General features: G+C 44.7%; 3 protein-coding genes and 1 non-coding gene across 7 annotated transcripts in view; 3 read left to right on the top strand and 1 right to left on the bottom strand.

Moving 5' to 3' along the window:
• The first annotated feature begins 9,135 nt into the window (after positions 1-9,135).
• On the top strand, positions 9,136-14,371 carry TMEM167B (transmembrane protein 167B). Its single transcript, XM_060142430.1, has 3 exons — positions 9,136-9,248; positions 11,176-11,307; positions 11,863-14,371. The coding sequence occupies exons 1-3, from the start codon at positions 9,239-9,241 to the stop codon at positions 11,943-11,945; spliced, it is 225 nt and encodes a 74-aa protein (XP_059998413.1). The 5' UTR covers positions 9,136-9,238; the 3' UTR covers positions 11,946-14,371.
• A 1,250-nt stretch (positions 14,372-15,621) lies between these two features.
• LOC132516623 (small Cajal body-specific RNA 2) lies at positions 15,622-16,041 on the top strand. The gene has a single exon (XR_009539439.1). It is a non-coding gene; the product is annotated as a small Cajal body-specific RNA 2 (non-coding RNA).
• Positions 16,042-17,754: 1,713 nt separating this feature from the next.
• CFAP276 (cilia and flagella associated protein 276) lies at positions 17,755-22,807 on the bottom strand. 2 transcript variants are annotated; one of them, XM_060142428.1, is made up of 5 exons: positions 22,727-22,807; positions 19,574-19,690; positions 18,928-19,043; positions 18,243-18,370; positions 17,755-17,825 (listed from the first exon to the last, which is right to left on the bottom strand). In XM_060142428.1, the coding sequence occupies exons 1-5, from the start codon at positions 22,805-22,807 to the stop codon at positions 17,755-17,757; spliced, it is 513 nt and encodes a 170-aa protein (XP_059998411.1). The 2 variants fall into 2 exon arrangements, with proteins under 2 accessions (XP_059998411.1, XP_059998412.1); XM_060142429.1 differs by lacking the exon at positions 19,574-19,690.
• A 1,167-nt stretch (positions 22,808-23,974) lies between these two features.
• ELAPOR1 (endosome-lysosome associated apoptosis and autophagy regulator 1) overlaps positions 23,975-26,978 on the top strand; it is a 67,821-nt gene continuing 64,817 nt past the window's right edge. For all 3 annotated transcript variants that reach the window (XM_060142425.1, XM_060142427.1, XM_060142424.1), the window contains exon 1: positions 23,975-24,127. In XM_060142425.1, coding sequence (XP_059998408.1) covers positions 23,975-24,127 — 153 coding nt within the window. The remainder of the gene's footprint in view (positions 24,128-26,978) is intronic.

Raw genomic sequence — 26,978 nt, 5'->3', positions numbered from 1 at the left:
CGCGAGGAGGTGGGGCGGGGCCTAGTTGGAAACCCGCCTGCGGAAGTGGAGAGTGCGCGTCCCGCCCAGCGGTGAAACCACAGCAGTACTAAAGGAGGGATGGGTGTCGTCTTGGCAAGAAGGAATTAAAAATTAGCAACGAAAAGGAAATCACTGGCTAGGTGCCGTGTATCTCGCTGTCTCCTTGAACTTGCTTCTGCGTATCAGATCACCGCTTCCTTATTCGGGACTGCGAAGCTTTGGATCATTGAGGGGCTAGCCAGGGGTGTAAACAATTTCAACAGCTTAGAGTACCACTATGATTTATTGCCAAGCTTATTCGTTATTGGGGATATTGTACTTCGCTACCAGTTCTCAAGGGAATGTTATCTCCCCTTAGACTGAGGATTTAATTTTTGTGGTTTTGTTTGTTGTTTTTTTAATCAGAACAGTGCTTGGGAAAACCAGGGACATTAGAAGGCTAAAGCTAGGGATATAAGGTGTTCTGCAATGCAAGAGATGATGTCACCAGGGAAAGATTGTTCCACAATACACTATTTCTGAATGTCCTGCTAAACATTCCTGTGAGTGAAAAATCTGTTCATAATTAGCTGGGACTAGAACATAACTTTGTTAACATATAAACACAAAGCATTTTCCTATGCTTTTAAGGTACATTGAATTTTCTAGGAACGCAACTGTGAGATAGTAGAAAGTATATGTATTGGTCTCTGCTCACCCACCCCACCCCTCTTCCTGGCACAGAGCTCCTAAAACCCTTGTAATTTGCTAAGTGATAAGAACACTAGGGCGTCTTTTGTTCTAATGAGGCAACTCTGGGTGGGCTCCTGGATGGCTCCTGGCTGTGTCACCAGAAAAACCAAGCCATGATTAGAAGCTTGGAATTTTCAGCCCTCTCCAGAGCGGGGAGAGGAACTAGAAATGGAGTTAGTAATTAATCATGCCTATACAAGGCATAACAATTGCCTTGTATTGCCTACTAATTCCAATAGTAGGAGGTTCAGAGAGTGTTCAGGTTGGGGGGCACATCCGCTTACCTGGAGGGTGATGCACCCCCAACTTCATGGAGGCAGAAGCTCTGTGCTCAGGATCCTCTCAGACCTTGCCCTATGTGTCTGTTCATCTGTATCCTTTACTATACCCTTTAATAAACTGGTAAACGTGTTCCCCTGCGTTTTGTGAGTTGTTCTAGGAAATAACCAAATCCAAGGGGGAGGAGGTCATGGAAACCTCTGAATTTTAGCCAAGTCAGACAGAAGTTGTGGGTAACCTGGGGACCTACTACTTTCGATTGGCATCTAAAGTTGGGAGCAGTCTTGCGGGACTGAGCCTTTGATCAGTGGGATCTAAAACTATCTCCAGGTAAATAGCGTCAGTATTGAGTTAAATTGCAGGACACCCAGCTGCTGTCACAGAATTGTTTGGTGTGAAGGGGGGAGGGGGGACCCACATATTTGGTCATGAGAAGTGTCATAAGTGAAGCGTTCAGTGTAAAAGTAAAGGAGAAAGATACACAGGAAGGAAAAAGCTGAGAGTTTTCCCCCAAACAGTAACTACCCTGAAATTGGAGAGATATAGTTCTTTGTTTTATTTGCAACTTATCAAGAGCTGTGAAACATTTAAGGAAACAATGTCATGAAAGGCTGTATCAGTTGTAATAGTTTGGATAGCCAAAACTCACTGGAATCAGTCTGCATTTTAGCTCCTGCATTCATGGTGCAAGCATATACATATGGGTGCAAGCATCTGAAATCATTATACCCGCTAGTGTAGTCATAACTGAGCATTTACATATTGAAACACATATTATTATAATTTACTGTCTTTATTTTACTTTACATTATAGTTAGGACATTATATTTTATAGTTACGTGGGTAGTTAGGTTAGTTATTATTACTGTGAAACAAATTATCCCAAAACTTAGTGGTTTAAAACAATGAACATTTATCACACAGTTTCTGTGAGGAATCTGGGCACAGTTTAGCTGGATGCCTCTGGTTCAAGGTCCCTTATGTTGCAGTCAGGGTGTTGGTTGGGCCTCAGTCTGATCTGAGGTATTGATGGGGAAGGATCTGCTTCCAAAATCACTCACGTTGTTGTCAGCAGGATTCAGCTACTTCAGGTTACATTAAGGGCCTCGGTTCTTCACTGGCTATTGTCAGAGGCCTCCCTCCATTCCTTGCCATGTCAACTTCCTAGGGCAGCTGGCTTCTCTCAGAGCAGGTGAGGGAGAGAACCAGGAAGAACACCCAAGAACACAGTTTTTTTGGTAACCTAACCTTGGAAGTGACATCCCATCATTTTTGCCCTATGCTATTCACCAGAAATCAATAAATGCAGCCCACCCTCAAGAGGAGGGGATTACACAAGGATGAGAATACCAGGAGGCAGACATCATTGGGGGCTATCTGAGAGGCTGCATACCATAGTAGGTTATATCATTTGTGAATTTCATTTCAGAATAATAAAGGAGACATATTTGTTATTTAAGGAAGTTTGTTGGGTCTGAAAGGGTTGAGAACTGCTATGTTAGGTAGTAATGAAACACTGGCCTTGTCCAGGGAATCAGGTATAAAATATTCACAGTGTCCATTATCAGGGGAATGGATAGGTAAAATGTGCTGGATGTACACCAAGGTGTACTATACAACAATCAGAAGCAATAGACTAGCAACATGGATAGAGCTTAGAAACAGAGCGCTAAATTTAAAAAGTAAGAAATATGAGCTCTATAACAAAAGACCGTTTATGTATATTAAACACATATACACACAAAAAATACATATTTTACAGGAACGTATAAAAAAAGCATAGACATCAAATACATTAGGGAGGTTACAGGGTAGGAGACATAAGAATAGGGATAAAGAGAATGCCTAAGATACATAACAAGTGAAGGACTTGGGAAGGGTCAGTTACAATAGTATGGCATGAACTGTGGAGTGTGAATAATTCAACATTCTGAGCCTGAGATCCAAAATGTAAAGGAAAAAAAAAATCAGTGTTGTGAGCAGAGCGGAAATAAAGCCCAGAGAGTGAAAAGTCACGGTGTGCTTCTAGAGGATGTTTCAGGTGGGTTGCCAGAGTCAAGTTTGTTGGGTGGAGATGTAGAAAATGAGGCTGGAATGAAACTGGAGTTTGAGTTTGTGAAAGGCCTTGAATATTCTCTTCAGAGACTGAACTTCATTCAAAGTGCCGAGTGCCTGGGAGATCTTTAAGCAGAAGAGTCACATGACCCATCTTTAAAATAAAAAATCACTTCAGCAGGGAGACCACCTAGGATGAGAGCTGATTAGAACATGAATTAAGACAAAGGAATTTTAGGAGCAGAAATCACAGGACTTTGTGTCTGAATGAATCTGAGAGCTATGGAGAGAGAGGTTTATATCCAGATGGAATGCTATTAATATGAATTGGAAAGTAAAATGGAAAAGCAACTGGGGAGGGAAGGAAATGAGTTCAGTCTGAGTGTGAGAGTCTAGAGGTGTCCTGTAGACAGATGGAGGTGCAGGTCTGGAAATCCAGAGAAATCAGGACTAGAGAAAATGGCATGGGAGACATCAATGCGGGGGCAATCGTTTAAACACTGCACAGAAACAAAAGTGAGAGAAGGGAGGCAACGGGCAGATCCTCAGAAACAGTACATCACGGGACAGAGAGAGAAGAAATGGTCCAAGAGGCAGAAAAAGATAAAAGAAGAAAGATGAAGAGGAAGTGAGGGAGGAGGAAGGGAAGAATATACAGTTGACTCTTGAACAACATAGGTTTGAACTGTGTAGGTCCACTTATATATGGATTTTTCTCAATAAATACCTACTACAATAAGTTACTTTTCAGCATTACCTTCATGAACTCTATAATCCAGTTCCACAAGGCCACTTTCAATTATTCATGCAACAAATATTTATCAAGCACCTGAACAGCACTTACTATAGGACTGTTGATAAAATGATAACATAAATACACAGTTCAGGGTTCATGAACCTTACAATGTAGCAGGGAGACATGAATAAAATAGATATTGTATGCTTTGGAAGATTATGATGGGGAAAGGGGACCCAAGAAGTCAGAGAAGACTTCCTTGTGCAAATAACATTTGAGCTGAGACCTGAGAGATGAATGGAGTTAGGCAGTGAAAGAGGAAGGGGAAAGTGGGCTGTGCCCCAAACTTATACCATCTTCAAGCCTATGGTTACACTACTCCTTTCCCACTAGGATACCTTTCTTTTCCGTTGAAATGCTACATGTCTTTCAGGCCCAGCTAACATGTCTGCCCCTCCATCAAGCCTTCCCTGAGTGCTCCAGTTGAAGGCACTTTCTCTCTTACACTCCCACCAGCACTTACTTTTCATTTTCCTTCAACACTTCTTTCTAATGTATTTTCTGATTACTTATACACACAGCTTGTCTCGTACACTAAGTCTTAAAACTTACTAAGAAAAGAGTCTGTTTCTTATTCACCTTTGAGCTCCCAAAGGCTAGCACATTCCTCAGACTCCCGGAACAAATATTTGTAGCATAAATTAATGCTTGTTTGACATCCCTTTTCAAATATGTTGTAATTCAATGAAGCTATTGTTACAAGCTGTGCCTTTGGGACTGAACTTACTCTTTGGTTAAACCACAATCCCATAGTCATGGTCCCCATGACTGATTAGTGTTTGCCACAGGGACTGCAACAACCCTAACAAACGGGCAACTGTTCTTGACTGACAGGCGTTTGGCAACAACTGCCCGTCCTCCAGTGGAGGCTGAAATGAACTGAGGAAAGACTGTCTGAATTGAGTCCCCATGCAATGGGGCTCTATTTATCCCTTGCATTTGGGCTGTGAGAGACAGTGACCCAGGCTTTGGCGTGAGGCTTTGGGGCTTTTCAGGACAACAGAAACACTAATGCTTGGAACAAAATCGTCAAAGATCAATATCAATGGACAGAATCCTAATTTGAGGCAGTGTGATAACAAGGGGAAGGGAGCTTTGAAGTCAGACAGACTAGCTCTGTGATCTCACCCATGTGCCTTCTTTGAGCCTCAGATTTCTCACCAAAAAACCATTCTGCAAAACAGTTGTGAAGATCAAAGATAATGTCTTTACACATACAATGCCTGTGCTCTACTAAAATGTGTTTATTCATCTATCTTCGCCAATATAGTTTGTACCCTGAGGTCAGGGACTCGTTTTTTGCCTCTACGCCTGCAAAATTTAGCAAAGTGTGTAAATATTTTTTAAACAAATGAACAACAACAGTGAAAGCTAAGATTTATGGAGCACTTACTTCATGCCAGATATTGTTGTAAATAGTAATTTATTTAATCCTTCAACAACCCTACAAAGGAGCAACCATTATGACTCAATTTTACAGAAAGAAAGCAAAATATAATTTTAAAAAATATGAAATTCTTGGTATAACTAATTTTGAAATAAAAATCTGGTGAGATTCACTTTAATCAATAAAAAAGGTAAAAAAAAATTTTTTTTTTTGGCCACGGCACCCGGCTCCCCTTGCCCTTGGCGGTGAAAGCGCAGAGTCCTAACCACTGGACCGCCAGGGAATTCCTGGTAAAATACTTTTTAAAACCTGGAAATGAAAAAATACAGTGGAAGGAGAAAGAAGGAAGGAAATAAATGTAAAAATGGGAAGAAAGAGTAGGAAGAAGAAAGAGAGATAGACACATGGAAAAAGAAGAAACAGTAAGATACTGTGGACTATCACTGTCCTTTGAAATAATAAGTAGAAAACTAATTACTCTTCCCAGTTCTTCAACTGTGATATCTTTATTCTTAAACTCCGAGAGTGACAGGGGACGAAAGACTTATCTTTCAGAGCATGACACAATTGGAGTGGTTTCCATCCAGTGAAAAGAGGAGGAGACAAAGTTATCTCCAAAAGAGGAGGGCATGAGCAAAATGTGAAAGCAAAGAGTACATTTGAAGAACACTGAACAGTGTTTTCGCAGCTGAAGCTTGAAGTCTGCCTATGGGAACAGTGAAAAATTCTGCTGGAAGGCCTTGAATAGCAGGGTAAGGAGTTAAACATATGTTCAGCAGACAGTCGCTGCTGTTAAAGGAAACAGCAGTTGTGGTCTGGAGCAAAATGTTTTAGTTCTGAGTTCAGAAGACCAGAATTATTGTTCAAGTCTGATACTGGTTAGTCCTTACCCTAAACCTTAGATTACCTCTAAAATAGGGGTGATAAGGCAGTTGTAAGGATTAAATAAGATATTATGACAAGGTGTGTTCACTTTACAAAGTAAAAATGTTATAGAAAAGTAAGTTTTCACTGGACTTCCCCGGTGGCGCAGTGGTTAAGAATCCACCTGCCAGTGGTTGAGAGTCCGCCTGCCGATGCAGGGGACACGGGTTCGTGCCCCGGTCTGGGAAGATCCCACATGCGGCAGAGCGGCTGGGCCCGTGAGCCGTGGCCGCTGAGCCTGCGCGTCCGGAGCCTGTGCTCTGCAATGGGAGAGGCCACAACAGTGAGAGGCCCGCGTACCGCAAAAAAAAAAAAAAAAAGAATCCACCTGCCAATGCAGGGGACACCAGTTCGATCCCTGGTCTGGGAAGATACCACATGCTGCAGAGCAACTAAGCTCGCGAGCCACAACTACTGAGCCTGTGCTCTAGAGCCCGTGCTCTGCAACGAGAAGCCACCGCAATGAGAAGGCCACATACTGCAACGAAGAGTAGCCACCCCCCCTCACTGCAACTAGAGAGAAAAGCCCCCACGCAGCAATGAATACCCAATGCAACCAAAAAATAGAAGAAATAAAACAATGAATAAATTGAGGCATAATTCAGTTTTAAAAAAATAAGTTTTCACTGTTGTGAGGATTTAATTGATGCTTGAAGACTGAAATGGTAAAATTACTAAAGTGATGGATGTAGAAATGAAAAGGGGGCAATTGGAACAACATTTTGGAAAAAAAGGAGTTAATCGATTCGAAGATAATTTACAAATTCTAAATTCAGTGATTAGGGGAAAAGGACTATTAACCATAGAAACAGGGAAATCAGAAGGGGGTGAGTTTTGTTTTAAACATTTCAAATGTCAGAAGAACATCTGCTAGAAATGTAGGACTGGAGCTTGGGTAGGACATCAACTTAAGACCTCTGCACGGGGAATTCCCTGGCGGTCAAGTGGTTAGGACTCCGCCCTTTCACTGCGGAGGGCTCGGCCACTTCGCCAAAAACAAAACCAAAACAAAACTCTTCGTAGAGGTGGTAGTTGAAGCCAGGGGACATGATAGGTCACCAAGTAAGGGTTAATAATGAGAAAAAGTGGGTGAGGGTATCTTAGGAACGTCTATGTTTACGTGGAAAAAGAGCCTGGGTAAAGAGAACAACGAAGTGCGGGTCAGGGAGGATAGCACAGTTCCATAGTATGTAAGAAAGGAGAATTTTTTTAGATGAAGATGAGCTACATGATTCAGTCTAAATTAGGGAACATGAATTTGTTTAGGACCTGGTTAGAGTATCTTGGGGCTTTTATCCAGCTTTGGTGCAGGGAACTAACAGTTGCCAGTGATGATACTAGTGCTGATACTGTTTTAGATAACTATTGATGAAAAGTTCAAAGGCAAAGACAATTAGGGATTTTTTATTGTCTTGTTTTGTTTTTGAGTAGTCCTTAGCAATTATTTTGGGCAGGGAGATTCGTCTGTGTATGTATTTGCACACATTTATTTGCTTTGTCTTATTTTGTCCTGTATGTCTTCCCTGGTTTTTTGTTTGTTTCTGCATTTAAGCACATTTTCACAAGGAGTCTGTCCTGCATCAGACTTTTGTTGGCTTGCCTTTCTACTCCAGCTCGTAGGAGGCTTTGGTAGCTTTTCTTCTGCGTAACCAAGCAGGCCACAGCCAGCAGATGGCACTATAGCAAGAGGGGCAGAGGGTCCCTTTAGGACCTGACAACAACTGCGGACTAGTAACTTTACAGTTTCAGCCTCGGACGACTCAGTTGCACTTTAGCCCGGACTCTAATAAAGCAGGTCAAGCTGTGTGCAATTAAGAATTTCAATGTACAAAATGGGATCTGCGGCTTTGTCTCCTCCATCCTGGGACACCATTAAACTGAAGGTATCGTCAAGCTGTGAAAGTGTTGTGAGAAGGGCTATCCCGATATCGCCGTTTCCTAAAGTGGCCGAGGTGACCCCACTTTAACTAAATACAGGAGTCAATCGAGACTATCCTGATAGTTTAAAGAAAAATTCATACAAATAGGCAATTACCTAAGCGTTTCCCGACAACGTGTAGCTTTAGCATATGAAATTTGCGACTTGTTTTTGTTACGGGGTTCCTAATTTCATTTGAAAGTTCAGACACAGCCTCACTATCCAGATTTCCATAAGGAGTAAGAAAGATCCTCTGCAGTTCCGGAGGCCGCGGGGACAGCCTCTAGACCCCTATTGTCCGGGTTCTCTTACGTGGAAGCTTGAGACGGAGGCCTCTGTTGCAGGTGGGCTGCTCCTCACAGACACACCAAACGCACACACACAAACAGAGCAGCCGCCATAGCGGAAAACAAAGTGCAAAACTGCAAGCCTTGGACTTCACTGGTGGCGCAGTGGTTAAGAATCCGCCTGCCAATGCAGAGGACATCGGTTCGAGCCCTGGTCCGGGAAGATCCCACATGCCGCGGAGCAACTAAGCCCGTGCTCCACAACTACTGAGGATGTGTGCCACAACTACTGAAGCCCGTGTGCCTAGAGCCTGTGCTCCACAGCAAGAGAAGCCACCGCAATGAGAAGCCCACGCACTGCAGCGAAGAATAGCCCCCATTCACCACAACTAGAGAAAGCCTGTGCACAGCAACGAAGACCCAACTAGCCATAAATAAATAAAATAAATTTATTTAAAAAAAACAAAATTGCAAGCCTTTACCTTTTCAAACACAACTCGAGCAGGTCAAGTTACACCCCAACACTAACTAAAGGGGCACCCAGAAAATATTGGCTACCATGGCCACGTAGGAAGCCTCCCGGATAGCTTTCTTAGCTTTCTTCTTACACACACTTACTCACGCGAGCTCCACCCACGCAGGTCCCTAGCTCGGCAATCTGCTAGCCACGCCTGATTGCGTTCTGCGCTCGTCTCTCTGCCCTTGCACCTGCGTACTACGGCGCCTGCCCGTCGCCGCGGCCCGGATCGGGAAGTGTCAAGCGGGAGCTGGGTTCCCCCGCCTTTGCCGCTATCACCGCTGACCCCCGGACCCCAACTCCAGGCCCGGGCCTAGCAGCCATGACGAACGGTGAGAACTAATGCCCAGAGCCGAGGATGGGAGTGCAGTGCGAGTGGAAACCTGGCGGGCGGAGCCGGGACTGACGTGGCCGTTCTCCCCGCCCCCTCCCAGCCCAGTCCCCCTTTGGCCTCTCGGTACCCCAACTCCTGTCCCCTATACTCCTCCGGGGGTTCCCCCGTTCCGTGCCCGTATAGAACCCCCAGTGCCTCTTGTGCCCACACCCGTAGTTCTTGGTTCCCACACTGTGCCCTTCTCCCTTCCTAGAAGTTCATTCTGACCCTTATAAGCGACTTCGCGAGGCCAGTCCCAGTTGAACTATTGCTTTAGCACCAGGAAAAAGAGGAGCCTCCTCACAGCTCTCTGTGTTCTCAAACTTTTGGATAGTAGGTTCGTTGGGATGACCGATGAATCACACAGGATTTTAAACCCCATACTTTGGGGGGGGCGGGGGTGAATGTAGATCCTAAAAAAAAAGTTCTCCTTGTTTTGTTAAAATGTCGGGAAGCTTTCTCGTGTTTGATTCTAAAGTCTTGCCTGGGCGATCCCATCTGGAGACCGTGGCTAGTGTTGCAGGGGTTGGATTTAGACACTGCCTTTTCCAAAGATGATGTGGCAGTTGCCACCCTGTTTATCTGACCTAATTTTCCAGGCGTCTTCAAACACTTTATAGACGTGATTTCTGAATTCCAGGGAAGGGCAGGAAACGATGACTTTGTGGTCTTTAGAGTCGATCTTACAGGAAAAAAGATGACAAGACCTCTTAGGCAGTATGATTTGAAGGGCATAGGACAGCATTTCTCAAAAGTACCTTCTTCATAAGCCTGGTACTAAAGTTTCAAATTTCACTTCCTTGTGACTTTTGGCTTTGCAAAAACTTACGGGATAAAAGACTAGCACGTATTGTTCATCGTAAAACTTGGTGTATGTATTAATTTACTGGACCCTTTCCTGTGTGACATCTAGTTGTGAGATAGTTTTACTGGAGGGAGAGAGGGAGATGGAGTGGCCCAGAACTGGCAGATGCCAGTTGTGTAAAATATCCTTTTGGAGCTTCCTGGGCAGTCAGAGGTCTGAGGTTAGTAGGCACAGTACAAGAAGGGACATCATCCGGAGGAACAAATAATCTGAACTGAGAAATAAGAGAGCAGTTGGACACATAGTAATTAATAAATAAGTTTTAGTCATCCTTTCCCCTTTTGTGGTCTGATTTTTTTTCTACTTAGGTGATTCTTTGCGCTTACAAGACATAGTTTGGTTTACAAATGTAAGAAATAGAACTAATTGTTCAAAGCTTTTTTCCCCCACAATTGTTCCACCTTGTTGAAGCCTCAGATCTTTTATTGCTTGTTTGTTTTCAAGAATCTGTTAACTCAGGCAGAAATTTGGTTTGTAAGTAGAGTATCATGCGTGAAGTGTAAGATAAGCATAGGAAAATTGTAGTCATATGGATTCTAACTCTTGCAATTTCCATTAAGCTTTACTTTTGCCTTAACATATTCTTCACCAACAGATGCAGATCTGAGAGACTTGGCCAAATATCTACCTCTCCTTTATCACATGAGTGATTTATAGGAAGAACATGTTTCATTCTCTCAGCTCAGGCTCGAAGGATTCTTATGCCTCTCTCAACCTAATGCCAACACTGGCCATTCCTGGTAGGCTGATTCCACATAAAGTGATGCACTCTTCTCAGAATTTATACTTCTTGAAAGGAGAGGGAAGGGGGCAGTGAAATCTTTGTAAGGGGGTTGTCTACAAGTGATTTGGGGGAACAGAAAGGTAACCTTGTTAGTCCTGGGACCTTGGCTTCCTCTTGTCAGGGCTGGCACTGCAGTTGAGATTATCATCTTGATATTTTATCACATTCTGTTCTCCAGGGGGATCACCTGTCCCAAACTGGATTAGCACCAAAGGTTTTTTTCTCTTTCTGTAACAGTGTACTCCTTGGATGGGATTCTGGTGTTTGGTTTGCTCTTTGTTTGCACCTGTGCCTACTTCAAGAAAGTACCTCGTCTCAAAAGCTGGCTGCTCTCAGAGAAGAAGGGAGTTTGGGGTGTGTTTTACAAAGGTAAGATCATATCTGTTCAGGGAGAGGAGATTGCCATCTCTGGACAGTGAGGTGCTGCAAGGTGGGGGTGGGATAGGCTGGAATTGTATGTGGTTCAACTTTTACATAATTGTTTATTTTAGCTCCAAGGTAATTTTAGTATTCTCCATGGAGTAAAACTATATAAATTAAACAATTTTAATTGGACTAGAGTTGTTGGAAGGAATATTTTCCCAGTGAAAATTTTTTTTCTGAATTTCTGGAAAGAATTTATTGGAGTCTCTTTTAAGTATTGATTTTATTAACTCAGATGCTTTTTTACTTTTTATTTTGGGCATCTTCATCTGGAATCCTACTTACCTAGATCTTTTTTCAAAATAAGGCAAAATATAAACTAACAGTATATTCATCTAGAACCTAGGGCTTAAGGGTAGTATTTAAATACATTCCTGGGTGGGTTCTTGAGACCCTTGATAGGTCTCGTTGTCTGTGACTAGAGATTTCAAATCTTGAAAGTGAGGACTTATATGAAGGGCAGGGTTTGACTTCTTTTCTCGTTTTATTTTTTCCTGCTAGCTGCTGTGATTGGAACTAGGCTGCATGCTGCTGTAGCAATCGCCTGCGTTGTAATGGCCTTCTACGTCCTGTTTATAAAATGAATTCCAAAGCATCCATTTCATCAACTGCCAACCAAGGGGACGAAGGTGAAGAGCCTGTCAGGAGCCTGGGCCCAGCGTAGGAGAGTTCAGCTAAAATCATCAAAGTCCCCAGGATGACACCACAGCATCTGCCCCTACCTTATGTGGGGAAAACTCCTCGTGGTTACAAACATTATTTATGCTTCAGGGGACTACAGAAAGCCAGCTTCCTTTGACCTGTGTGTAAATCAGTCCTCAGCAGAGAGCATATAATGTCCAGATGAATTACACCCCTCAGTGATACGATTACATACCTCCTGCTTAAAAATCTGTCACCTATTTTGTGCTTCAGCCCCTCATCAGGAACTTTTCACACTGAGGCTCATTAGGGGAGGATATAAGCTGTATTCAAACGTCTTGGAAGGAGAGATAATTTTCAAGACTTGACTTTTTTTTTAGTGTTTGATTTGGATTTGGCAAATTGCAGGGGGCTGGGAGGCTGGGGTGGGGAGGCTGGGTGGGAAATAGGAGTTAAACAATGCCAAGGAATTTTTTGGCTTTGGAAATTTATCTTTCATATACCCGTCTGGGAACATAAGAGAGAGGCATGATCCTCATTGCAAAAAGAGAACAGACGAAATAGCTGTGCTGTGTGCTGGTAGCCAGAGAGTTTTGCCAAGAGAATCTGGGCCTACATAAGATTTGGAAATTGTCTGTGATGAGACCAGAAAGGAGTAACTTAGACAAGAAACAATGTTCTATTCACCAGTATTCCCAAAAGGAAACTTCACCCCCTCAAATGGTATATTGAAACTGTTGCTATTTTCCTAAAGCTTTTTAAATATTTTCTAAATTACTGAGTGCTAAACACTGTTACTCAGTTTTAAATGCCACCACTAGGGGAAAGAGAAACTATTGAAGAAATAATTTGCAGTTGCGGTAGAAGAAATAAATAAATCTAGTATATTAATTCATATACTAGTAAAGTCACCTAGAATTTATTGTGATGTTAGATGGAAGTTCTGTCATGTTAACCAACATACAAACTTATTCTTTGTTTAAATCTGGGTTATGGCAATTTTCAGTCGATTACTTGTGTTTCTTGGCCCACTTTTAATTTTCTTCATATTGTAGTATTTAGCTGTCTCTTGGAAATTATAAGAACATGGGAAATTTGAATGAGAGAAGTTGATGGCATTCATAGGCATGTTTGGACAGTTCATAGAATCCATGAATAAAATGAGAGTGTTTTCTAAAGTAAAGGAAAGCAGAGGTTCGCAATTGAGATTGATGTGCTTTTCCATGGAGTATGGGAACTCCTGAACAAATCATTTTAGATGACACTACATTTGAAGTGAAGACTTCTCCATTCCCTCCTCCTTTTATCTGCAAAAGGATCAACTGTTGCATTTCTGAAGCCTAGAACTTCTCTATTAAAAAAAAAAAAGAATTGGTCTAAAATTAAATTATTGTAAAGAGCAAGCAGAGACATAGGTCTACCAGTAGAATTATTCACTAAAGTAAACTTGACTGTGGACAAGTTGGCTGTGGTTGACCCCAGTGTGGCAGTAAATTGTCTTTTGTCTTATTCCAAAAGAACAAAAGCTGCTAGGAAGTTTAGGTTCTGAAACATTCAGTTTAGTGCTTTGATGGTTCCTAGAAGTATAGAAAGTCATCAAGTAAACACTACATGTCTAATCATCTCAGAGTTATGGCTGTTGTCTCTTCAGGAATTGGTCCACAGGGTAAATTTCAATGATTCATATATTTTTCATTGTCATTTCTGAGGATCTTTCACACAAGAGAAAGGAAGGCTAGTGGAACAGAAAGAAGAGTTACACCTTGTGGGTGTGAGTTTGGAACCTGTTGGCCAACGGGAATGTCACTCTCTGGAAATACAGGTTCAGCATGTTTTGCACTTGTTATTTTGTAGCTTTAATGACTTTTGTTGCCTAATAGGGCTAATATCTCTAAGCTTGGTGTTTAGAGCTGCTTCATATTTTAAACTAGTCCCATTTCACAGTTCAGATCAATTTTTACAGCCTCCTGGGTGGGTCATCTTGACCTAAGCTCTTGAACTGTTATATTTTGAGATGTTTTCATACCAGAATGTACCAAAAAGTACACAGAGTGAAGGTAATTTACAGCAAGAAACAAATACACAGCTTATTTCATTTCTTGACTTTAGATAAGCAGAAACTTGTTTAATTCATCACTTTGGTTGATGTGTCATATATTTTTGACTGAAAATTGTAGGAAGTTGTTCCTCTAAGGGAGTCTTTTAGGGGTGGAAGAAGGGGGATAGCAGTATTGCCTCAGATTCAAACTGGCGTCACCATAAACCCTGTATGCCAGGGTGGAATGAAGTCAGCTTTTTATAGTTGAAATAAGACTTTTTATTCACCATTGTCTGCACAAATCCTTGAAAATAAAGTTTCTTTCCCTACTGTTTTTGTCCATTTTGTCACATGCATGCTGAATTATTGAACTTTGTTCAATATTCCCCTGGGTTCTGCCCATAGTATACCTTTTTAGTTTATATTAGTGAATATCATCAATCCTGTTAACCCCTTGTGATGGTCACTGAATGTATGATATAGTTCAGAATCTATGAGGGTATATCTTTGAGGGAACTAATTTTATATATATATATATATATATATATATACACACACACACACACACACATTTTGAGGTGTATTAAACAATGTAGATAACATTCTCCAATACATTTTACCTACCAAAGCTATTAAAAGTATCAACTGCCATTACAAGCCATAAACTTCTTCAGTGAAATGAGGTTATCAGGTTACCCAGCCACATACCTAGAAAATCCTTGGGCTTCTGGTACATACAATGGACACTTTTCCCCAATTTGTTTATTCCAAGTACATGGTGGGACTGGCACAAGTACAAATGATAACAAAATTCTGATTTGTCTTCCCCCCTCACATATGTATTTCTTGAAAAAGGAAAAAGAAGGAACTGAGACATTCAAATTGTGCTTTGTGATGTGAAAGGAGCTAATTCTAACTTACATAATTGTTCCTTTTTTTTTTCTTACACTCATTCTTGAAAGATTTATTTTAGCGGATATGAAAGTAAATGAAGATTCAGCAATATGACTGCGACAGCAAGTTCTGGGTAGCAAGAGGGCTCTGTGGGGACAGGGATATGTCTTCCTTCCTTTACTTATACTACTACCTAGTGTATATTAGGTAGTATATTAGTAGTATATATAGTTACTATATTCTAACTACCTAGTCCTTGGACTTAAGTAATCTATTCTTACCTTTCCCTTTGGTAAAATGATGTTTGCCTTCTCCCAAGGGAGAAGGAGCTCCTAGGGAAGCTGATGTTGGTAATGACCAGAATTTGCCTTCTCCCTGGGAAAGAAATCATTCACCTAGAGGTCTCTTGAGATTGAATCATCTTATATCCAGAACTTGGATCAAAGATCAAAGAAAAACTACAGATATGGATATAAATGTGTAGCTGCACAGAGATCCAAGGACAATCACGATTCAGTATTGTGGGAATTTGTCCCGCCTTTACCTGGGCCCTTGGTTCCCCTCCGAGCCACGTGGGGGCAGGAAAGTGCGCACTCGGCGAGGGCCTGTGCTCGGTTGTTCCTCCCAGAACCCTCCGGGGCGGAGGAGGGGCGGAAGGCTTTAAAGGAGCTTGCGTACTTCCGCTCTTTCACCGGAGGGAGAGCGGCATGGGGTGAGGCTGGTCAGAAGTGTGGCGAGATGTGTGGAAGGCGCCTGCGGGCTGTGTGTGTGAGTGGACGCGAGAATGTGTGAGTGCGCGCGTGGTGCGTGCAAGGCGAGTGCGTGCGCCCGCCCCCGTGCCCCTCCCCCGGCCTACACCTTGATCTTATTTGATCGGGTTGTGACTCCCGCCCCGCCGGACCAACCCGAAATGAAAAGCTCCCCTCCTGCGAAGCCCCTTCCTCGGGGCGCTGTGCAGCGAGGCCCCTTGGGCGGTGGCAACGCCGCGGTCCCGGAGGTCCCGGAGCTGGTCCTACGAGGCCCGGCGCTCAGAAGTGATGAATTGATCAGATAGATGAGGCTGGGCTTGTCCTGGACCACTGATTATCGAGGCGATTCTGATCTGAGCCCGGGCCCAGGGCACGGCCGCCCGTGGCGTTGAGGCTAACGTGTCAACGGTCGGCTGCGGGCCCCGGGCGCTGGCGGACGGAGGTAGAATGAGCCGTCGCCTCGCCCGCGGGAGCGGGAGCTGAAAGGATATGGAGGCCTTGTTCCCCGCTGCAGTTTTGTAGCCGCCTCCCTTTTTTTCTTTAGACCCGACTTGTCATAATGACTCTTTTGTATGGTACCAACACTGGTGCCCCCGGTCTAAAGGCACTATACAGCGCCTGCCGCGAAGGGATATATGTATATATGCATGTCTGTATACGTGTATATATCTGTAAGAGAACTTGGAGACCTTATAAGAATTCAGATTCCAGGGACCCGCACCGGATTTACTGAATTAGAATTAGCGGGGGGGGGGCGGGGGGGCTTGTCTAGGAACCTATATTATTTAGAGCCTCCATGCATGGATCGCAGTAATAAATTTTTTGATGTTCAGTATCAACCCACATAAGGTGATTATCCCAGAAAGTCACCCACTCTGCCACTTTCAGCTATTCTAAATAAAGAGAACTGAAAATATTGCCACTGGGCAGCAAACACTATGAACCGATTGGAGTATCTCGGTGGAAGAGGGGCTGTAATAGTTCGGTGGTATTGACCCTGCACCTGAGTACCAGGAAGAAGCCCTTTCATATCTGATTTATTCAACAATGCATATGCTGTCCAATCTTAGAAATGGGAACTTAGTGTACAATATTCTAAAAGGTCTGCCATTTCTTGCTCATTTTAACAGCAGGCTCCTGTGAGTGGCTTGTAATTTTAGAAACCACATTACTGTATCAGTTTTTAGGTACCTTCAGACCCTAGGATCAGGTTGTTGAACGCTGTTTCCAAGAATAGGGGGCTATATATCACAGCACAAATCAAGGCAAAGAAAAGAGAATTGACTCCCAGGCAAGGAGACAGTAGCAGAGTTAAGAGAATGAACAATGGCAAGGAGCCAGGGAGATGGAGCCCTCATGGAAAAGTAGAGCTCAGCAAATGACTAAATCCAGAAGGTCTGAAATCTGTTAAGCGTGACCTCAGCATAAGTGTTAATGCCACAAAGAGCTACTAAAATTAGTGTTTGTAAGCTCAAGAGAATGGACTATGTCCATTCTTGCTTTCCCAACACTTAGCTCAGTACCTGACACATAAAGTTTGCAAGAGGGTCTTCCCTGGTGGCGCAGTGGTTGAGAGTCCGCCTGCCAGTGCAGGGGACACGGGTTCGTGCCCCGGTCTGGGAGGCTCCAATGTGCCGCGGAGCGGCTGGGCCCCGTGAGCCATGGCCGCTGAGCCTGTGCGTCCGGAGCCTGTGCTCTGCAACGGGAGGGGCCACAACAGTGAGAGGCCCACATACCACAAAAAAAAAAAAAGTTTGCAAGAAATGTTGAATGGATATGGTTCGAATGACTCCAGTTCACAAAATGTGAATACCTGTCTCCTGCCAAAAACAGTGCTGTTCTGTCCTAAATCTGTATCTTTTCAGCAAGATGACTTTCCGAGTTGCAAATATGCCCAACAGGATTAGTTTCTAGAAGTTGAGAAACTTCCATATTTTAAGAGTAGTCATGTGGCAACTGGTAGTCCATGGGTAACAGATACTCCAGGCTTCATCTTACACAAATCTATTTCATGGAGATGGGCGGCAGGATGTTCCACTATGATTAATTAGTCCAGGGGCCCGTCAACACTTAGGTGGAGAAGAAGCCACCATCAGTCTTTCGGGAATATCCTCCATTGCTGGCTGCAGTGTGAGGGGACACTGTGGAGGAAAGAGAAGAGGGAGTGGGCTGTGAATTTCAGATCCTTTGCCTTTTCTGGGAACTTGTCGCCCATACATTTATGGGGACAATGGAGAAGTTTCTAACAGCTGAGGAAACTGGCATATAGAGGACTAATGGGAGGTAGCTATAGGTCTTTCACTCCCCGGTTTCTGCCCTTTGCTGAAAATTTTTGTCCGCTAGACCTAAGGCTGAGGTAGTGGCTCTGAAAAACTGAATTCATTTCCTAGCTCTACAGTCAGCATGTCCCCTGGTTTTAGTCTGATATGTGCCAGACTCTCAGTTATCCCTGATGTTCCCTAATAGCCAATCACCTCAACTCCCTGATTCCTGTGACCATTTAGAAAAACTCTTGCACCATCCATCTGCCTCCCACCCCTCAGTCTTCTGACCCTTACCTATGGATCCCTGGATGCTGTGAATAGACTCCTTCTTAGGGTTGATCCAGTGTCTGATGTTAGCTTGGGAAGTGATGGCGGGTGGCTGGGGAGGGGATAAAGATTCTCCAGAGAATTGGATCTTGATTCTAGAAGATGGTGTGGGGAAGAACACGGGAGAGTGAAATCAATCAGGAGAAGAAAGGTAAGGAGGGAAAGAGTTGCATGCAACCTTAAAGCAGCTGAGGCTTCCCTGGTGGCGCAGTGGTTGACAGTCTGCCTGCCGATGCAGGGGACACGGGTTCGTGCCCCGGTCCGGGAAGATCCCACATGCCGCGGAGCGGCTGGGTTCGTAAGCCATGGCTGCTGAGCCTGCGTGTCCGGAGCCTGTGCTCCGCAACGGGAGAGGCCACAACAGTGAGAGGCCCGTGTACCGCAAAAAAAAAAATAAATAAAAATAAAATAAAGCAGCTGAAGGCCCTTTTTACCCTCTGGAATGAACCAAAGATTTTGTGCTACAGATGAGCACAATCCTGGAAGATCTCTGTTCATCTTAGAAAATAAAAAAACAGAACTTGTATTACAGAAGTAAAAAATAACAGAAATCTATAGAAACAAGAACCTATTGATTGTTATTTCCCAGATGACACTTTACCTTACTTGATTGGCATTGTACTTAGGGAGAGGCTCCGCCTCCACCACTTACCCATGGGCATCCTGAATGGTCTCCTGGTGTATCAGTGTCTCACTTTTGCTCTTGAACGTCCCTGTGTGGTGGTTGTACAAGGCTGCTAATCGGAAATCCAGATCATCCTTCGGTATCTACGGAGGAAGCCAACCCCGCCACTCCCAGGATTAACTTGCCACATTTGCACCTGCTCTAGTCGGGTTCTGTTGGGCTCTACTCTTGCCCCAAAGCAGAGTGAACCCTTTCTGGGCCTGAGATCCACCAACTCCCTACTTACCAAATTACTATACATGATGACTTCTTAACTCTTGTCCATAAAGAATTGTCTCATGGTTAGGTCTAAGGAGTGGGGAGCTCTCCTGGAGACATGAGAACCACTATATTGTCCTGGACTTGAGCTTAACGGGCCTTACCTCATTCATGGTTATAATGAGAAGTCTGGTGAGAGAATGATTTGCTCCAGATAATCAACTGCAGCAAAACCCAAGCCTTCTGACATCCCAGAGGAAGTTGATAAGTTGGTATTTGGTTTTAGATTTGGTAGGATCTTGGATTGGGGACAAGATAAAGATGCTAAGGTAGTCAGGGACAGACTACCTTTCAAAAAGGATATTAATTAGTCCTAAGTGGATATAAGGAGAAATAGCATTTCAATGCTAGGTACCTCAGGATCAAAAAAATAAACAGCCTGCCTCATGGACGTGATTGTGGGAGTTGAGCTGAGTCGACACCAGGGTTCCTGTTGCTGAGCAAGGTGAGTTGGGTTCTTATATGGCAGTTTCTGCAAAAGAGAAACCACATCGACCCCTGGTTACCAGAGGCCTTGCTGATGTGATAGCGTCAGTGACATCCATCCCCTTATCCCATCCCATTTTAACTGAATCGCAAACATCTAAAAGAGAAGAATGAAATGGGGCAAGACTCCCAGGCTTCTGATCTTCCTAAGTTTTCAATCTCAGAACTGACAGAAATGGGCCAGGAATACAGGGAAAGGGGTGAAGTGGGACAGGAGGTGAAGGGTGGGGAGCAGAGAGGCAAGATGAGCTCAGGTTTAGAAGTCCTGAGCTTGAAGAAGAGAGAAGATATCCTAATGCAATTAACAGGTAGGAAATTGGAGGTGTGCAGTTGTTGGAGGAGAGCTCAGAACAAGTAGTAGAGATCTGGGGGTCATCCCCCTGAAGTGGTGGTTGAAGCCTGCAAAAAGGCGTCTGACCAACAAGGAAGAGGCGGTTCATGAGGACTGCACAGTATTATAATGGGGGTGGTGGTGGGAGCAGTCAGAGACAAGAGAATCAGGAGAGAGCCGTGTCTAGGCAGGTGAGAAAATTTCAGTAAGCAGGGAAGGGTCATTGTGTCTGCAGGAATGTCAAAAAGTTCATTGGAAAAAAAAAAAAGTTCATTGGATGTTCAGTCCTCTAATTAAAACCCCACAAGTACGAATATGAAAAGCACACAGCTGATTTCTTCATTACATGTAAAATGCCATACTATTCACCACTGTATCCCCAGTGCCTAGCACAGCGACCTAACATATGGTGTTCTAAAATGAAATATTGATTGAATCAATGACTGAGTTCCAGTGGGTACAACTACAACCTAGTAGAAATCTCGTTCAACCTATTGGATGTAGGAACCCTCCTCCTCCCCTGTATATAACACAGTGCTGTGTGACTCAGCTCAATTAGGCATTAATTGAGTGGTGTGAACCAGGCAGTATACTGTCACCAAGAAAGATGAAAAAGGAAATGGGAAAACTACAAATACATATGATGCAAGCACAGGCAGCTCTCTTCCCATTCCTCGAAGGCTGCATAAGCCTCTATAAGCAGAAGGCTGAGACGGTCTTTCACTGAGAAAGTCGAGCCTGTCGAGCGTGAGTGCCATCTTCACATCCATTTTCCTTCCATCTCAGAGAAAGGGAAGTCCCTTTTATTCAAGCATCACCCTTCCCTGAACCCAGCCCTTCCTGGTGCTTTAGGGCCCTGTGCTATCCTGCCAGCCCCTGTACCCAGCTTCTCCTCATTCCTTCGTCACTGTCTAGCTACCCACTCCATGACCTTTCCTACCGAGCCAGCCTTCTTAAAGAGTCAACACTTGCCACCTCCACTTCCTCCCCGTTCCCATTCCCTCTTCTGCCCACTGCTGTCTGGCCTCTGCCTCAAGCACCCACTGAAACTACTCTTGCTGGTGACCACTGACATTTGTGGCTAGGTCAGGTGGATCCTTTCCAGTCCTGACCTTCTGACCTCTGCGGTTTCTGCACCACGACTCTGATTCCACGAAATGTTCTCTCCATCCTATGTGGGTCCAGATCCTCCGGGTTCTCCTCCTACCTCTGGCTATTACTTCTCAGCTTCCTTCTCAGCTCTGCTTTCTCCCTCTGTCCCTTAGTGGTATTCTCCAGGGGGGTTGTCTCTGCCTTTCTGACTCTCACATTCACTGGATGAGTTCATTCTCTCCTATACCTTCAACCACCAGATGAATACTGTGGCTTCCAGACATTTTCAACCCACAGCTCTCAACCAGGTTGCCTACTCTTCATCTCTATGGAAATGTCCCACAGGCACCACGAAAACAACAGCTACATAACTGATCTCAACATCTTTCTCCCCAAACTTGCTTTCCCTGGATGCCTCATTCAGTAAATGGTATCAGGTAAGCCCTCAGAAAGCTCTCCCTGACTCATCCACTCTCTTGAACCCATGTCCAGTCAGCCACAAAGTCCCATCAGTCCTGCCCTTTGCATCTTACCGCCATCCCCTGCATCACTGCTGTACATCCGTTACTCCTCCTGGAGATCGCTGCACCAGCCTCGTAGCTGATCCCTCTTGTCGCACTAACATCCTGTCCAATCCACTGCCACTTGTGCTTTCTACAACACCCATCTAGTATGCCACTGCAGTACTTACAGTCCTGAGATGATCCCCCAGGATGAAAACCTAGCTCACTAGCATGCTGTACACAGCACACCCACCCCCAGGAGGGTCACCTCTCCAGCTTCCACCCTCTCCACTCCTCCATTTCACACCAACGCTTCAGCCACTTTGGACTCTTTGGTCCCAAAGAGGCCACCCTCATCCTCCTCTCCATGTATGTGCACCTGCTGCTCCCTTTGCCTTGAATGTCTGGTTCCTGTTTCCTTCCTCCTAACTTACATTCCACCTCCTCCCTCCCCTGGTCCAGCTGACTCATATTTGAATGTCAAAACTCACCTGCTCTGGGAGGCTTTCCTTTAAGCTCCTGTTTCCCATGAGAAACCACATATAACTGTCACAACACATGTGCTGCTGTGCAAGCACTTTTGCTGTTGCTGTTGTCAGTCTGGCTTTTATACTAGATTTCCCTGAGAACAGGAGCTAATCTAATGTGTCTATACATCCTCAGTTTTTAGCAGAGTGCCCGGCATACAGTAAATAATAAATGTTGAATAAACAAAAGGGAGTGCTTTGATTTTGTTATTAAGCCACAATTACCATTTAGTTCACCTTATTTTTCACCACTTCAAACATCTCAAATACTTCTACGAGAAAAGTGGAACCTGGGCCTGGGTAAGCCCCATTTTGGCAATCATTGCTTAGGGCTGTGAGTGCCTCTTGTTCCTCTGGACTAGAACTCCACTTGCCTCTGCTCAAAAGCACCTGTGAAATGTTGGCAGACCTGAATATGGGGACATGGAGGAAGGCAGAGAACAGACTTCTCCGGTACCTGACTCAGTGTCCTCACCATAGTCCTTTAAGTTACCATCTCTTCCTGTCGCGCCGACAGAAAGAAGAGTGCGGTCGACCCTACTGGGAATCTGCGCAAGAAACCTCAGTACCTTGGAAGCCCGCAGTTTTCCCAAGTAGGAATCATCGTTTTCCAACGTAGGATGCTGGAAAGGGTCTCGGGTGAGAGGCATGGTAAAATGCCGAGCGAGACACTCTTAAGAGTGATGAGAGGCCCGCGCAGCCGCTCACAATCTTGCACGCGGAGGAGCCGGGGTCCCAATTGTTTGGCACGCCCAATTTCAGTTGCCAGGCAACTACCCCGCCGTCTATGACTGAGGCGAATTCCCTCCGAGAATGGCGCCACCTGGCGGTCCAACGCGGGAGGCCCCTCGGGAAGAAACTACTGGGAACGCAGAGGGAAAGCGCCGCTGAGTGTACCGGGGAGCCCTGGATTGGCACTCGTGAGACTTCGGTGAAAAACGCCGAACAGGTCTTCTGCAAAAGACTTCAGTTAAAGAAAGTATTCCTAAAAGGTGGCCCAGAAATGTCCTTCCTCCTGGCATCTAACCAAAGGATTTCTCAAAGCGATGAGAGAATGGGGATGTCAAGAGACGGAAGAGTCCAGGTGTCGTGCTTGGAAAATTGCCGGCTAAGGCAAACTCTCCTTGCTTAAAGGAGTCTCAGGGCTTAGCATAGCGCCGGTTGTAAAGGCACAGATGGATTTGGCGGGGTGGAAGTAAGATCTCCAGAAGAGGCTGTTAGAGTAGGTGACACGTGCCGGGGCCACTCTTCCAGGCTATAAGCTCTGGAGAAGAGACGGCATCTCAATCATTTTACTATCGCTTCACACATAGGAGGTGCTTAATAAGTATACATAGAACGCCACGTCTGCAAAATTAGAGGTGTTCATAAGTAGCCAATGGCTACGAAATAATGAATTTGGTGGCGATGGCTTGGAGGTTGTTTCCACCGCGTTCCTTACACGAGCCCTGTGAGCGCCTGTTGGGACGGTTGCAGACCCTGGGCACTCGCATTCCCACGCCGCGCGCGCCAGTGGCGGCGGCTGCCATGGCGACCGGCAGGTGAGCTGCAGAGGAGCTAGTGGTCCGGTGCCCCACCCGCGCGGAGGGAACGAGGAGGCGGTTGCCAAGGCGACGTGGGTAGGAGGAGGAGAAGAGGAAGGAGGGAGGAGGAAGGATGGGCTGCCTAGGCGTAGCCGCAGGGAGGTGACTGAAGCGAGCCCAGCCCCTTGCATCCTCCCCCCTGAGAACCTCCCTCCCCTTTTTTTCCGCCTTCTTCCAGCAGTAGCTGCAGCCGCAGCACCTGAACCGCTGCTGCCGCTCGCTCAGAACAACACTATGGCTGAGCCTGGGCACAGCCTCCATCCCTCTGCCAGGGGCAGGGGAAGAACCGAGCCGCGCACACTCCGGCTTCTGCGGCTGCTGCTCTGGGTTGGGACCACCTTCCAGGTGACTCAGGGAGCGGGACCGGAGCTTCACGCCTGCAAAGAGGTACTCTCCTCCCGACCCGACCCCACTTAGGTCAGAAAATCTTGGATCTCGGCAGGGATCTTGGGACCCACGCAAGACAGTTTCAGAAGCCACGGAGTTTAGGTTTCTTTGGGGATGGGGGGTGGGGGAGGAAGAGGAGTAGACTGGCGTCATGGAGAAGCCAGCCCACTGGAGGACTCACGAAACAGATCAGCCTCACAGCTTGGGCTGCTGAGCTCAGGGGAAAGGTCCCAGCTCCAAGGACCTCAGGAGGGACCTGAGTGCCTGGACTTGGGAATGAGGGAAGGAGAAGACATGGGTTGTTTCCCAGCTGGGATGAAATTACCTTAAAAGTGGTTGAAAACAAAAGATTATGTACAGAGGGGCAAAATAGAAAGTGGGAAAAGGGAGAAGTGGGGTAAGAAAGGAGTTTGGAAGGCCAACGGAAAATAATGGATCGAAGTGGGAATCCTTGTGATTTTATCATGGCTTCAAGAAAGTATGAAAATGGGAGGTCTGCAAGGGGGACTGAAGGATCCCATCACCTCTCTTCCCTTGGTATTAAACATCCAGTTTCCTTGTGGGCTGCTAAATGTGGATCCTGTTTATAGTTTGCCTCCGCCGGTGTGCTTTCTTTAGTGTACCTGACAGTGCATGACCCACCTTTGGCCAGACTTTGAGTTCTGTAGTATCTCACTTTCAGCCAATCTCTACTTTCCTTCTCTGGACTTTTGCTGACATATGTCGTAAGTCTTTTTCAAGGTGTTTCTAAAATGTTGCCTACATAATTCAGAGAATAAGTAGTGAATGTCTTCCAACCAAAAATGCCTTTGAACATTCTTTTGGAGGGATACAAAAAAGGAGTAACAAAACTCAGTAGTTTCTATGGTATTGAAATAACAATAATTGGTTGTGTTCTGAGTAACTTTTTAAAAACCATATGGCAGACGCAGCAACAACATATTTACAAGAACTTCATGGCAGAAGGCAAATAAAGTTGTTATCTACGTGAAATATGAAAGACTTTGTAATACGTTGAGTCTAGCCCTGTACAATTAATCTGAAATGTCATACTTGGCTAAGGTTTTGAGAGGTTGAAATATTATTTATAAATTGTCATGGTTAACTAGTGATTAGCAACCATAACCCCGTCCCATATGGAAATGTATTATTATGACGGTATTCTAACCATTAGACCATCTATGACAAAACAGATCATGAAGAAGTGAGGGGGGTGGGAAGAGAGAAGAGAATTTTTGTGTGAATAAAGATACTTCACTTCATTCATGAATATGAACAAGTGACCCCAGTCAGTGGAAATTTTTGTAACTTGTATCAGTACCAGCAGTGTCCTGCCCTGGGCCATCCACATTTTCACCCAGTCACTGTATGACCTGTTTTAAAGATGGCTGGGAACAGGATGATTTTGTCAGTAAGTGTTGCTTACTGGCCTTGGTGGCCTGTGGTCTAACCAACCAAGTGAGTTCCATCAAGCAAACTCACTTGCCTAAGAATCCAACATAGGACTTCCCCTGTGCGGAAGGTAACAATCTTACAGTTCAACTACCACTTCTTGTTGATATGTTTGTCCACTATGGAAAATACGAGCCGAGCCGGTTAAGAAATTAAACACTTTGTATCATCTTGCTTGGGAGGGAGGGAAGAATATTGATACTTGAGAGCTCTAACTTGTGTAGAAATTTTGCCTTTAGTCCTTTTTAAATGATTGGCATTTGCCTAAGCAAAAGGCCTTGCCACAGAGCATAAGCTGAGGGCAGTGGAAAGCTGTGGAACTCAACATACCAGGGTTCCAGTCCCTGCCTGTTACTTACCACCCAGGTTTTGGATCTGTAGAATTGGTATTTCAATAACACCTACCTCAAAAAAGATTGCTTTGAGGACTGAAAGAGAAAATACAAATAAAACACAAATTAGAGTTATCTAACTCTCTTTCCCATTCAGCTTCTTTACCATTAGATCCACACCCCATGCCGGAGTGAAAGTGGCTTAAGAGTCATCTATGTTGGCCACGGGCGTCAGCAAGTCCTGTTTACACTCTTCTTGAGCAAACAGTGGCTGCTGAACACCCTCGACTCCAAAACAATAAGGAAGAGAATAAACCCATTATTATAATATTCTTTGTTTGGCAGTATGAATTGACCCAATAAGTTTTAGGGGCTTCCAATCCTAAATGGTGAAAAAAAACAATTCAGGGTAGACTAACCCTTCCCTGTTCTTACTCTTCATGTGAATTTCTTGTGCGTCTTTGCTGGGTATTAATGGCAGGGAGTCTTATCGGCCAAGGCTGACCCTCATGACAACAATGCTGTTCCTGCCTTGTTTCTGAAATCTGAGGCATCCGTCTGGATCTAATCAGGGAACAAAGAGGTTTAGGGTAAAGCCTAAACTGAGGAGGCAGAGAGCTGGGAGTTCTAGATTGCTAAACGTGTGCTGGGGCTTGGCGTTCCTTTCACAGTTTTACAATAATCAGGGTCACCGGTGGAACTAAACATCCTGTGTGGCGTTTGTCTTCATGAATCATTTCTTTAGTCCTGTGCTAGCCCAGGCTAAGTGCTGACTGAGAGCCAAAGGAGCATTTTCTATAGCACAACGAATCTAAATCAAATGAGAGAGGAAGAGAAAACTGCCTTTCCCAGATAGGTATTGCCCTGAGGCTTCAGTGCTAATAGCCCCCAAAGGGACATCCCAATCTGTGTTGAAAAGCCCAGAGGGCTTAGGAATCTGGCAGACATGCATTAGAATAAAATTTGGTGAAGGAATGATGACTCTGCCACTTAGTAAGGATGCTACTTTGAGCAAGTTAATTAACTTCTGACAGCTTCAGATTCCTGATCTGTAAAATGGGGATGGT

This window comes from Lagenorhynchus albirostris, chromosome 2 (assembly GCF_949774975.1).
Source record: "Lagenorhynchus albirostris chromosome 2, mLagAlb1.1, whole genome shotgun sequence".
Lineage (NCBI taxonomy): Eukaryota > Metazoa > Chordata > Mammalia > Artiodactyla > Delphinidae > Lagenorhynchus > Lagenorhynchus albirostris.
Note: the sequence above shows the minus strand (reverse complement) of the source record. Positions and strands in the feature narration are given on the sequence as shown.

Coding starts and splice junctions, on each gene's coding strand:
- TMEM167B (XM_060142430.1), top strand. Junction 11,308..11,862: donor TTGGGGTGTGTTTTACAAAG/GTAAGATCATAT, acceptor TTTTCCTGCTAG/CTGCTGTGATTGGAACTAGG.
- CFAP276 (XM_060142428.1), bottom strand. CDS start 22,807: ATGCCTCTCACCCGAGACCCTTTCCAGCATCCTACGTTGGAAAACGAT. Junction 19,691..22,726: donor GAAAACTGCGGGCTTCCAAG/GTACTGAGGTTT, acceptor TCTCTTTTGCAG/AAACTGCCATATAAGAACCC. Junction 18,371..18,927: donor ACCATTCAGGATGCCCATGG/GTAAGTGGTGGA, acceptor ACCATCTTCTAG/AATCAAGATCCAATTCTCTG.